The sequence below is a fragment of the Leuciscus leuciscus genome, assembly GCF_965113295.1.
Source record: "Leuciscus leuciscus genome assembly, contig: HAP1_SCAFFOLD_543, whole genome shotgun sequence".
Taxonomy (NCBI): Eukaryota; Metazoa; Chordata; class Actinopteri; order Cypriniformes; family Leuciscidae; genus Leuciscus; species Leuciscus leuciscus.
This window is the reverse complement of record NW_028118196.1, coordinates 1-13,444: the sequence shown is the minus strand read 5'-3', so window position 1 is coordinate 13,444 and position 13,444 is coordinate 1. Positions and strand designations below refer to the sequence as shown.

General features: G+C 37.7%; 1 protein-coding gene across 1 annotated transcript; it reads left to right on the top strand.

Annotated features, from left to right (window-relative positions):
- Positions 1-248: 248 nt before the first annotated feature.
- LOC309491765 (uncharacterized protein) lies at positions 249-11,812 on the top strand (the record flags this gene model as incomplete). Its single annotated transcript, XM_082190797.1, has 5 exons — positions 249-1,350; positions 10,409-10,741; positions 10,839-11,192; positions 11,499-11,545; positions 11,794-11,812. Coding segments are annotated over exons 1-5 (814 nt in total), but the record flags the coding sequence as incomplete, so codon positions are not given.
- Positions 11,813-13,444: the final 1,632 nt, after the last annotated feature.

Below are 13,444 nucleotides of genomic sequence, written 5' to 3'. Positions count from 1 at the left end.
TGCTTGACCATATTGGTTTGTGTGTGTGTGTGTGTGTGTGTTGTGGTGAGATCTTGTGCTCATTAAACTAGTTTCCCTGCCATTGGTAAGCCTCGGCCTCCTCTTCATGTGTGGTTTCTTTAATGTGTGTATGTGTAATCTGCTCCTTCAGTCTTTTAATGTTTTAAGATTACTGCTCGATGATTGAAATAAAACATTTGTATCTTTTGGTATCCACGTCTCAGGCCCTCCTTTCGATAACCATGTTCCTGTGTGTCCTTTGTAGGTGGTTAAATTCATTCATATTTATATTTCCCTGTTTAACAGGGTGACGTAGTCAGCTATATCGTATAGAGGTTGCTTGCTTTCAAGCAACTCTCAAGAAAGAAGAGGAACTGTTTTCTGAATGTGTGAATTCACACCCATTCGCCTAAACTGGGTTCAGAGATGACCACAGTTGTGTGTGGGTTAAACCAGTGCGGTCAAACTAACTGAGTTCTCACAGCCAGCGATGGCATGCTTCTGAAAACACTAGAGCTCAAAGCCACAACACAAAGAGACTGTCACGCAGGTGTAGAAACACACACGGAGATGAAGATGAAGATGAAGATGAAGATGAAGATTTAATTAAACCAACAGGTAATCCAGACAGGAACAGAGTAACATGCAACACACCCACTAAAGACGACACCAGACACTGACTGAACCAGAACTGACACAACGCAACGTATATTACGTCTTGCAAAAATGTTAAAAGCAGAACATTATAATCCATGTGTAGAAACTCTTCCTGAAGACATTTAATATCTGCTTTACAGACGCTCATGAAGTGTGTGCAAATACTTTCTGTTTCACCAAACTGGAGCTGACGTTAATCATTTCAAAATACCTTAAAAACTGTTTTAGAATTCATTTTCTACAAGTTAGTCATGGATAGTGGAAACCTTTTCAGTAGCAAACTAATTTTATTACTAATAATGCAATTATTTTATTTCTAGATATTAATGTCATGCGGGAAACTGCTAAAATAAAGAAGTGAGACTAACAGTAATTCTCTCGTGTGCAAAAGTAGCCAATAAACTGTTCAGAGCAGATGTGTGTGAGACAGTGTGTTCACAGTATATGCACTTCTCACACGTTTCACACACACTTAAAGCAACACTTCAGTGTCACTATAGCAACTCTAGCAGGATTTAAACACTCAGTCTGTCAGATGAGAGGAAGTTACACAACCAGAGGAGGATATGGTGATGTGTAAAGGAAGAGCTGTAACTATATATAATGAAGAGAAAGACTGACAGAAACACAAAATGGCTGATAAGTGTGATCTGTGTGTGCTGGGACTGATCATTCTCTCTTCACTTCTCACAGGTAAAGAAATCTGTATTTTCTCTAAAGACATTGTAGGATTGAAAATAATCCAAGATATTTGAAATGAACAAAGACGTTTGCTTTACTGTTTTCCACCCCCTCTTTCTACCACAATGACCATTTGTAGTTCCTAAAGGCACAGAGGGGCTGATAGTGATCACTGTAGGCCAAGATGTGTGTACTTCAGGGGTCGATGAATTGTCACACATTTAGTACCGAGGGGGAAGTTGTAATTATCCGATTGGTCAGTTTGAACGTCTCACATTTGGGTTTTAGTCACATGGTCAGGGAAAGGATAAAAGAAGATTGTAACTGTTGCTCTGTCTCTTTTATTCTCTGGGTCCCTTTCTTGGGTCTCTCTCTCTCTCTCTCTCTCTCTCTCTCTCTCTCTCTCTCTCTCTCTCTCTCTGGTAACATTTTACATATATGCTGGGTACAATTAATGGTATAAGTTATTATCATATCATACATTTATTTTGTAACTATTTTAAGTATAATTATAACCATGTTGTCAATAAACCCTTTCAATTACAAATAATGTGCTAACTAGTTTTGATTTGGTATTGACTTGCTATATAGTATAATAGTGCTATCTATTGCAATACAATATCATCACTCTCTATAGCAACGCTCTCCCACATATTAATCTATTGAAACTGCGCTTATTTCTGTCGTTGGTATAAGTGGTGTAACGGTCACTTTGTGCTTTTATGGTAATCTGAGGTAAAATGAGAACTGCACGTAGAGAGTCAGTAATAGAAGTGACAGGTGAGGAGAAGAGATAACCGCTCTACCGACCTTTGTACTCTTTCTTTTATTTCCTTTTACAGTATATTTGTGACCAGAGTTGGATGTTTGTTTGTATACTTTTTCTCACTAGATCCCCACGTATGCGAACGAGTGTGACGTTTGAGTAATTTTATTAAACACGGGGGAAATACGGCATCTCTCGTCTCTCGTCATCTTTTCCTCCGACACCTACTGTTTATTTCTTTCTGGTCAACATCTCAACTTTGCGTTACAGTGGCAGTGGGTGGAATAGACAAGAAATGTACAGTTCTCTACGGGGTCAGCCCTATGTTCCCACAGCCCTATGTTTCCACAACCATATGTTCCCACAGCCCTATGTTCTCTCATTTAACTATGTCCCCAATGAAGGGTAGGTTTTAGTGCTTGTGCTGGTACAGGGATAGCCCAATTACATCCCAGACAAGTCTCCCTCCTGTGAGGGGTAGGTTTAGGTATGTTAGGGTTAGGGTTAGGGCTGTGGGAACATAGACATGCTCCTGTTTTCTACCATCTTGCTGACAATGTTTCTTTAGTCATTCGTCAGTCTTGCAGGAAATCCACCCTTACAACATATTAGTGGAATTAGTCTGGAAAGAGTTCATTTGAACATGCTCAGTTTATTCTTGCACTCATTCACGTTGTGATCTCAGAGTTGTGTATTGATACACACAGATCATACTGTATTATTCCTGATACTGGACATAGTGTCACTCAAACATCTGATGATGCAGAATTATCTTCATATTAAGAGTGTGTCAGTGATTTGAACAGCTCTCTGATAAAGACTAATAGTTTATTCTGGAGAGTGTGTTGTTTGCTTTAAGTCAGGAAAAATACTGTGATTTAAAACTTCTGCTTTTTATGCTGGTATGTTTTATGTTTCATTTATTAATATATATACAGGTGCTGGTCATAAAATTAGAATATCATCAAAAAGTTGATTTATTTCAAGAATTCAACTTAAAGGGGTGGTAAAGTATGATTTGACTCTTCTAACTTTAGTTAGTGTGTAATGTTGCTGTTTGAGCATAAACAACATCTGCAAAGTTACAACGCTCAAAGTTCAAAGCAAAGGAAGATATTTGCTTTTAAAGAAAAGGACTACAAAAAACGGCTGGTATGGACTACACGAGCTTCCTCCCGGGTTTAGTGACATCAGCAAGCCCAAAATGTGCATAAACCCCACCCCCGGGAACACGCAGTCCATGTTGAGAAGAGGAAAAGTTGTTCTATAAGAGTACATTTGTGAGTCAGCTCAACCTTTAGCATCCATCTTTTCACGTGCAATAGAAAGTCACTCTGTGTGCATCTCACAACAGTTCCTATACGAGCGATTTATAGATTATCATGACAGAATATCCTAATTGAAGATAGTTAACTCCACATCAGCAACATATTAATTCATCAACTAACCATTCAGAGACGTCCTGTTGCATTCTACATGTTGTCACTTCTTCTTGAGTCTCTCTATCTTTGTCTGACTCCGTTTTAACATAAAGGCAGAACAGTTTCTGTCATTTTAGTGTGTTTGCGTGAGGTAATCACAGCTGCTAACACACACCAGCTCTTGAAACCCCGCCCTCTGCAGCAGCTCATTTGCATTTAAGGGGCCAGGCACAAAACGGTGCGTTTTTGCAAACCCTCAAAAAGTGACAACTTTAACATACTATTTAAAAATATCTGTGGGGTATTTTGTGCTAAAACTTCACACACACACACTCTGGGGACATCAGAGATTTATTTTACATCTTGTGAAAATGGCATTTTACCACCCCTTTAACAGGTGAAACTAATATATTATATTGACTCATTACATGCAAAGTGAGATATTTCAAGCCTTTATGTGTTATTATTTTGATGATTATGGCTTACAGCTTATGACACCCACGAAATCAAAATCCCAGAAAATTTGAATAGTACATGAAATCACACAGTAATTACACAGTAATACCATGGTCATTGAACCAGGTTTGGGTTATTTTGGCAGTGTGGGCAGGTGCAAATCCTGCTGGAAAATGAAGTCAGCATCTCCATAAAGCTTGTCTGCTGAAGGAAGCATGAAGTGCTCTGGAAATGTCCTGGTAGAGACGGCTGTGTTAGTGGACAGCACAGTGGACCAACACCAGCCGATGACATGGCTCCCCAAACCAACACAGACTGTGGAAACTTCACACTGGACTTCAAGCATCTTGGATTGTGTGCCTCTCCATTCTTCCTCCAGACTCTGGGACCTTGGTTTCCAAATGAGATGCAAAATTTGCTCTCATCAGAAAAGAGGACTTTGGTCCACTGTGCTTTATTAAATCCAGAGTCAACGCAGCCGTCTACCAGGACATTTCCAGAGGACTTCATGCTTCCTTCATTTTCCAGCAGGATTTCCACCTGCCCACACTGCCAAAAGAACCAAAACCTGGTTCAATGACCATGGTATTACTGTGTAATTACTGTGTGATTTCATGTAATATTCAAATTTTTTGAAATCCTGTTTTCATGGGTTTTATGAGCTGGAAGCCCAAATTATGTACAAATAAACAACTAAATACTTGAAATCGTTTAAGTTGTGGGCCCTGAATCTATAATCTATGGAATCTAAGTTTAACGTTTTGAATGGAATTATGGAAATAAATAAACTTTCCATGATATTCAATTTTTTTGGAAAGGGTCTGTACTAGTGGATCATCAGGTCAGGCAGAATGGCTAAGTGAGTGGAAAGGACAGGCTTTTCTTAGCCATGGTTCCAGTGTAAGTGCTGGAGTAGCTGTTCTCATATCAGAAAGTGTTCAGGGTAACGCTTCCAATATGATATAAATTATTCCTGGAAGAATTCAGCGGGTGGATATTATTTTGCAAGGTCTGTCTTTTTCCTTTATTAATGTATATGCTCCTAATGTTGGGTACGAACGAGTTATATTCTTTAAGAAATTACAGGACGCAATGATTAATATTCCTCGTGATAACTTGATTATTGTGGCTGGAGATTTTAATTGTACTCTTGATCATATAGTTGATAGGAATCATGACGAACCGCATCCTAATTCCGCTGAAGCTCTTAAGAAAGTAGTAACTTTTTATTCCCTTGTAGATGTGTGGAGAGAATCTTTCCCCAATAGTAGGCAGTACTCATGGTTGAAAGTGAATTCCAATACAATATCGGGTGCTAGATTAGATCGAATATATGTTCAGAAATGTCGAAGAGGAAACATTTTTGATAGTAAAATTGTTCCTACTCCAATTTCTGACCATTTCTATGTCTCTGTTATAGTTACAACATCGAGTAATACCTTCAAATCTTATTGGCATTTTAATAACTCTCTGTTGCGAGATCGCACGTTTGTACATCTATTTGATTTCTTTTGGAGAGCTTGGAGAGAGAGAAAGACAGAGTTTAAATCCCTAAGTCAGTGGTGGGACATTGGGAAAATCCATATTCAGTCTTTTTGCCAACAGTATGTAAAAAATAATACAAAAGAAATTCAAAAGAAAATCGAACAGTTGGAACAAGAAATTATGAGATTGAAATAAGTTCAATAAGCTCCATAAGTGAAAGCGGTGGAACAAGTGTGGATTTGCTTGAACAATATAATTTTCTCCTGAGAAATTTGCATGAAGAAAGAGATCATGGAACAATAGTACAAAAAATATTTACTCCGCTTAACAACATGGACTCTTCAACATCATTCTTTTTTGCTTTGGAGAAAAAAGTTCTAGAAAAGAAGTTAATTAGTCATCTTAAATTATCTGATGGAAGAGAGACAACAGATAAGAGAGAAATTACTTCACAAGTTTTGTCCTTTTATGAAGAACTGTATAGTGCTGAACCTTGTCATTCTGAAGCAACAGATTATTTTCTTACTGGAACTCCAAAATTGAATGAAGATGAGAAGACGCAATTAGAAAATCCACTTTCACTTGAAGAGTTGAGCGAGGCTGCTAAACATCAGTCTGTGGGACGATCTCCAGGATTGGATGGACTGACTTCCGAGTTTTACAAGGCTTTGTGGTCATTGATTGGACCAGATCTGCACTCTGTGTTTCTTGAATGTGGAAAAATCAAGAATTCTTCCTCTCAGTTACAGAAGAGCAATAATTATGTTATTGCCAAAGAAAGAAGATTTAGGACTTTTAAAGAACTGGCGCCCTATCTCCCTTTTATGGCTTCAATAATTTATAAAGACCAGTCTTATTGTATTCAGAGCAGAGATGCTCACAAGTCTCTGAGCTAGAGTCCAAGTCAAGTCTCAAGTCTTTGAGCTAGAGTCCAAGTCAAGTCTCAAGTCTTTGAGCTAGAGTCCAAGTCAAGTCTCAAGTCTTTGAGCTAGAGTCCAAGTCAAGTCTCAAGTCTATTGTGGTTATAATAAGTGTTGCATCACGTACAGCGACCCATCCAGGCTACTTAGAACACTGCATAGCTATAAGGAATTCAAAGCATGTAATATGTTATTATGACTCCTTTATTTATTACAGTATCAGCTTTGATTTTGGTATATACTCAATGTAAACAGGCTATTGCAACATGACAAAAACACAAAGAATGCTTTACTTTTAAGTTAATATCTGTATTTTGCCTTGTAGCATGAACATACAGTACAGACCAAAAATTGAGTTTCTGAAGAAAAAGGACTCCCTTGTCTGTCGCTGAATTATAATGAAAGGCCTTGGCTCCTATTGTGCTGGCTCTGTGGGGCTATAAGACCAAATATATAAAAATGTTATACCTTACACTTACAGTACTAAAATTGACATACTCCTATTTAGTGCAAAACTGCAAAACATCACATTGTAGCTAAATGCAAAACACTATTGCAACGAACCAAATGATGTGAAATATACTATTATAAAAATATACTTTTATTGACCCCTTTCCGTGGATGAAAAACACTGAAAAACACTGATTGATCGATATCATGTATGAGGAATATACATTTCGGTAAGTTGTACTGTATCTTTCAACAGCGTCGTGTTTATTTACTATTAGCTAATAGAAAGGGTCGGTTCACGTGCCGTTAGGGATCTGTTTATACGGTCTATGGATCTGTCACGTCACATTTACAAGCGCCAAAACGGTATTTATTGTTTGAATTTCGTAATAGAATTGACAGAATTTGAGAGCTGAGATTTTTTTTTTATATCATAAGTACCTGCTCTGTCTAGTCTGTCGGTCTTCGTGTCCTCTTTGCCTCGCGATTTTTCTGTGCGTGAGAAAATGGATGTATGTCGTGAGAGCGTGTGAAAAGTGTCAATCGCGTGAGTCTCACGGTGAATGCGTGATAGTTGGCAGCTCTGTTGAAGTTTTTAAACCCAAAGCTTACGATGAATGGCACAGCAGCCAGCGGGCGGTGGAGTCGAAATGTTTGTTTTCCTCTCATGTGTGGCCGCGCGCCGCAGTTACGTAGGCAGGTTATAGGTAACGGAGGGAGGGGAATAACAGCGAGCTCGTCAGACGTTTCCTAATAATAAACAAACATTGTTCACGAGTCCCGCAGCTCGAGTCCGAGTCGAGTCTGAAGTCTTTAGAGGACGAGTCTCAAGTCGAGTCTGAAGTCACGCTGTGTGCGACTTAAGTCGCACTCGAGTCCGAGTCTCAAACTCGAGTCCCCATCTCTGATTCAGAGACGTTCTATTTTTGATAACCTTTTTCTTGTGCGAGATTTGTTGAATTTTTCTGAGATTTATGGACTTGATGTGGGCCTTTTATCACTTGACCAGGAAAAGGCATTTGACAGAGTCGACCACGAATACCTTTTTAATGCCTTATCAGCTTTTGGATTTGGAGAACAGTTCATCTCATGGATCAAGATACTTTACACAGATGTTTTTAGTATGTTGAAGATAAACGGAACATTAACAAGAACTTTTCCTGTGCGCAGAGGCGTAAGACAAGGATGCAGCCTCTCGAGACTCTTATATTCAATATCCATCGAACCTTTATTGAGAGTTCTTAGAGAAAAGCTACAAGTTATTTCAGTCCTCAATCCCAATATATCAGAAACTACTGTAGTAAGGCTTATTGCCTATGCTGATGATGTTACAGTCATAATAAGATCTCAAGAAGACATTTTTCAATTGAGCAAGTGTTTGGACTGGTTTCAAAAAGCATCTTCAGCGAAGATAAATTGGAATAAAACGGAAGCATTACTTTGTGGTCAGTGGCGGGAAGAAGTTCCACCTCATCTTCCACAACAGTGCCACTGGAACACAGAGGGATTGAAGATCCTTGGAATCTTTTGTGGCACTCAGCAGTATATGACAAGGAATTGGGATGGAGTGGTTGAAAAGATATTGGGACGATTGAAGAGATGGAATTGGATTCAGCCACAGTTATCATGTAGAGGCAGAGTTTTAGTGATATACAACTTAGCTGCTTCAATGTTGTGGCATCGACTGACTGTTTTAGACCCTCCAGCTGGACTTTTACAGCTACTCCAGAAACATTTTGTGAACTTTTTCTGTTCATCCAGGCATACTGAATTTACCTGTGTTTGAGGGTGGTCAGGGTCTCATTGATCTAACCGCTAAATGGAAAGCTATGAGATTACAATCAGCTCAAAAACTGCTGTACAACACTGATCCACAACCATGGATTATGTATGGTTTAGCAGTATTACGGGCAGTTAGTAAAATGGGACATGATAGACAATTATTCTTTATTTCTAACAATGTATTCAAAGGTTTGGGTATAAATGGATTCTATCAGTCTGTATTGAGAGCATGGAGTATTTTTAAGATGGAAAGAGAGAATCATTTTGGTCTTGAAGAACCACTTTTTCATAATTCATGGCAATGTCATCCGTCTAACTTGCCAAGTATTGAAATTAACACTTTTATTTCATCTGGTGTTTTGAAAGTGGCAGATTTAGTTGACACGGAACATAGTACATGGTTTTGTGCACAAGAAATAACTAAACAAATGGGCAGTGAGTCAGAAAGGATAGTGAAGAATGTTTTAAGCAAGTTAAAATCATCATTTCCTATATCATTTAGCAAGTTTCTTGAAGATTATTTTGTTAATGGTTCAAATCAATGTTTTTTTTTCCTGAATTATTTGTAACACCATATAATTGGCAGGATAATGGGGATATGAGACAACTTCTTTCCTTAAAAGAACTTCAACATATGTCATTTTCAGAAAGCAGTAAGGGACTTTTGTATATAGCTTGTGTGAAGTCAAGATTTTGTGAACAATTTAAAAATAAGACGGATACAAAATGGAGTTATTTATCTGTCCCTGATGTTCAATCACCTTCATGGCATTTGTTTTATAAAAGTCCATTGCCAAAACGATCAGGAGATTTACAGTGGCGTATCCTGCACTGTGCATTAGCAACACAAACATTGTTGTTCAAGTGTAACTTTAGTACATCTTCAGTTTGTAAATCTTGTAATGTATCGGATACTGTGTTTCACATTTATTCCGACTGTTATAGAATTGTAGCTCTTTTGAATCTCTTAGAAAATATATTTGAAGGTTTCGGTTGGAATTTTTCAAAAACAGTATTTATTTTGGGGTTTAAATATATTAAGTCTCAAAGTGAGTCCTGCACCTTCTCCAATTTATTAATTGGTCAAGCGAAGTTAACTATTTGGAAAGCATATAAAATTGAAAATGAAGATAAAAGAATTAATATAGTAGAATTGTTCAAAGCTTTGGTAGAATCCAGAGTTAAAATAGAGTATGAATTTTATAAAATGAACAATGATATGCTAAAAAAAATTTTTAAAAAGTGGTATATAAATGCAAATTTTATTTTTGTGAATGATGATGATAAATTAGTGTTTCAGTTGTACTGCTGAAATTTGAAGGAATTAATATTGAATTTAAAATGTTATTTATTACTCATGGTTATTAAGTATTGTTATGAATTATGGAAATGTGATGATCATTGTATAATATGATAGAATAATAAAAAAGTGGTTAAACGTCTCTCTCTCTCTCTCTCTCTCTCTCTCTCTCTCTCTCTCTCTCTCTCTCTGGTAACATTTTACATATATGTTGGGAACAATTAATGGTATAAGTTATTATCATCTCATACATTTATTTTGTAACTATGTTATATAACTATATAACCATAACCATCTGATGATATTAAGAGTGTGTCAGTGATTTGAACAGCTCTCTGATAAAGACTAATAGTTTATTCTGGAGAGTGTGTTGTTTGCTTTAATGAGGAAAAATACTATGATTTAAAACTTCTGCTTTTTATGCTGGTATGTTTTATGTTTCATTTATTAATATATATCATAATGATCACTGAGATATACTGTGTTTCAGGAACCAGTGGAGTGGAGGATCATGTGTTCATCAGTTCTGGTGAAAATGCTCGTCTGTCCTGTAATAATGCTCTTTCTGGCTGCAAATCTAAAACTGCATGGAACTATAACAGATTCAGACATTCAGCAACAGTTCAACTGATTACTAAAGGGATAAAGAATAAAGACACAGAGAGACATGAGAGACTGAGTCTGGAGTCTGACTGCTCTCTGAACATCAAGAATGTCACAGAAGAAGATTATGGATCTTACACCTGCCAACAATGGATAAATGTGAATGGAAAAGACCAACGACAAGGACCTGATGCACATGTTTCTCTGCATGTTCTTCATGGTAAGTTTATGATTATGTGCTCAATTTGAAAAGGGCAGATTCTCCCTGTAAACTCAGATGATGATTGAAGAGTCTGTGATTTGTGTCTTGTGTTCAGTTTCAGTGTCTCCATCATCATCATCATCATCATCATCATCTTCATCCTCACAGACTGAGATCAGTCCAGGCCGCTCTGTGACTCTCTCCTGTCAGTTGTATTCATACACTGGATTCTCCTGTGATTATTGGGTTCGTTCTGAGGGATTTGAGCTGTTGTGGGTGAATCAGACTGGTGTTGATCTGAAGACAGACTCCAGATATCAGATATTATCATCATCAGATCAATATCACTGTTTCATCATCACTCTGACTACAACACTCCTGAATGAAGATAACAACAGAGAGTGGAGATGTCAGCTTACTCACAGAAATCAACTCAAGACCTCAGTCAGATACACTGTCAAGTATTCAGGTGAGAAAACAGTGTTAGAAGAGCCTCATAATGTCAGGAACACTAAGGTCTATCAGTATCACTGAACCAGAACAAACTGAGGGAACAAAAGCTTCTTTGTCTCTCACAGAAGAGTAACTCAAAGCATTGCTTCAAACTAATGAACTGCAGTGAAGTAACAGTCCAAAACGTGATGCTGGAAATAATAAAGGAATTGAAACTTGACAGCAAAAATATTAACTTTTTATGTAATGTGATGATCAAAGTTAAAATATGAATGTCGTATTGTACAGTATTAATGATCTGAACTAACATTCATCTTCACAGCTCAAGCTGATTCAACGACAGCAGTGAATCCAGTCCACATCACACACTCTCAGGATCCCTCAACTATACACACACACGTTTCTAAAGGTACATCATCACTGTCTTTCTCACATCAGTGCTTTCCAGTGCATAATGCTAGAGTTATCTTCAGTGTTAACTCATCAAAATATGACTGTCATATTCTACAGTATGATTGTCACATTGAGTTGTTGTTTTAGTTTCATTTCATGGACTTTTATGGTGTGTCAACACTGTGTGAGAGAGCAAGTGATGAGAGAGAGAGAGAGACAACAGAGAGAGAGAGACAACAGCAAGTGATGAGACTTTGACTTTAACAATCACTTTAATACAAAAGTTAAAAAATAATTTTTTCCTTCCTTTCCTTCTTATATTCTAAACAATTATACAGACAATAAGACATCACAAAACAAGACAAAACAAAAAAAAACAACAACAACAAAAAAAACTAACAAAAAATTAAATTTCCATCGTAATCAACATCACAAATACATTGATTCACACCCCACTTATATTTAAACGTTTCAATATCATTAACCAATTTGTAATAAGTGTACTCAATTTTTAATCGTGACCTTATTAACCCACTTAGGACAGATTCAACATCACAAGACTCATTACCATTCATTTTTTCTTTCCGTGACACCCAAATAGCCATTTTAGCTTGTCCACATAAAAAGTTCATTAAAACATGGGCCTCTTTTTTACTCTTTTTATACTTCGGACCATATATGAAAACCATAGGTGAGAAAACTTCTCCCAAGTCCAGACACCACCCTTCTATTATTGGAAACAACTGTTGTAATCTAGTACAATCTAAAAATAAATGAAAAACAGTTTCTGGTATCCCACAGAAAGGACATCCCTCCCTCACCTGTGGATCAAGACGTGCTCTGTGTCTGTTCGTAGCTATTATACCATGCACTAACCTCCACTGAAGATCTCCAGCCCGTTTTTCAATAGGAGGTTTGTACAAGGTCCTCCAGCTGCCCTTGGGGGAGGCACCTACTCCAAACACCTCTTGCCATTTAGACTCTTTTAAACTCATAAGAGCCTGAAAATGCAATATCTTGACACACATTGTGTACAATGATTTTTTATCCGTTTTGCTGAAAAGTCCCAACTGAGGTGTCTTAAAAGTTAATAGTCCACCCTCATTTTCTTCCCAGCTTCCAGTCTCAGCTGCAATGTTTACTTCTGGGAAATCACATATATTCAGTTCTCCATTATACGTTTCTAAGGAGAGTCTGTAACTCTGTGGCAAAAAACCAACTATCCGAGTCAAAATATTCTTTGCCACTCGAATAGATCTTATGTCCATTTTTTCAGCAAAAATCTCAGCTGATATCCATTCACCTTCAGGTATTAAGTGTCCAATTTTTGTAATTTTTGCAGCCCACAGACTTCTCCTGAGTGATAGGTCTTTAAAAATGTCCAGATTCAATGCAGAGTTAAAAAGCAATGGTTCTTCTTTCTGCCACAAACTTTGTGTATTGCTTGACTCCCGAGAAATCTTAAAAAGTGTCCATGCTTTTAGGAGTGATCTGTAAAACGCTGTTAATCCTGCAAGATCCAACCTATTTATGTCCATCAGGAACAAGTGGCGATCTAGTCCCATGTTCCCTGCTTTCCTCAATAGGATGCACGCTACCCCAGCCCAGCTCACGTCCTTCCCATAGAGGAGTCTCTGAGCCACTTGAAGCCTGAAAGTCTTTAGTCTGGATCTGATGTCCACTAGGCCTTGTCCTCCTTCCTGTCTGGGCAGAGACAACACTGGAGCCTTCAGCCAATGCTGACCCGACCAGAAAAAATCCACCAGACATCTCTGAATTTGTCTCACAAGTTCTTCTGGAGGTTCAAGGATCATCATTCTGTGCCAAAGGGAAGAGGCTACAAGGTTGTTACATATCAGCACCCTTCCCCTGTAG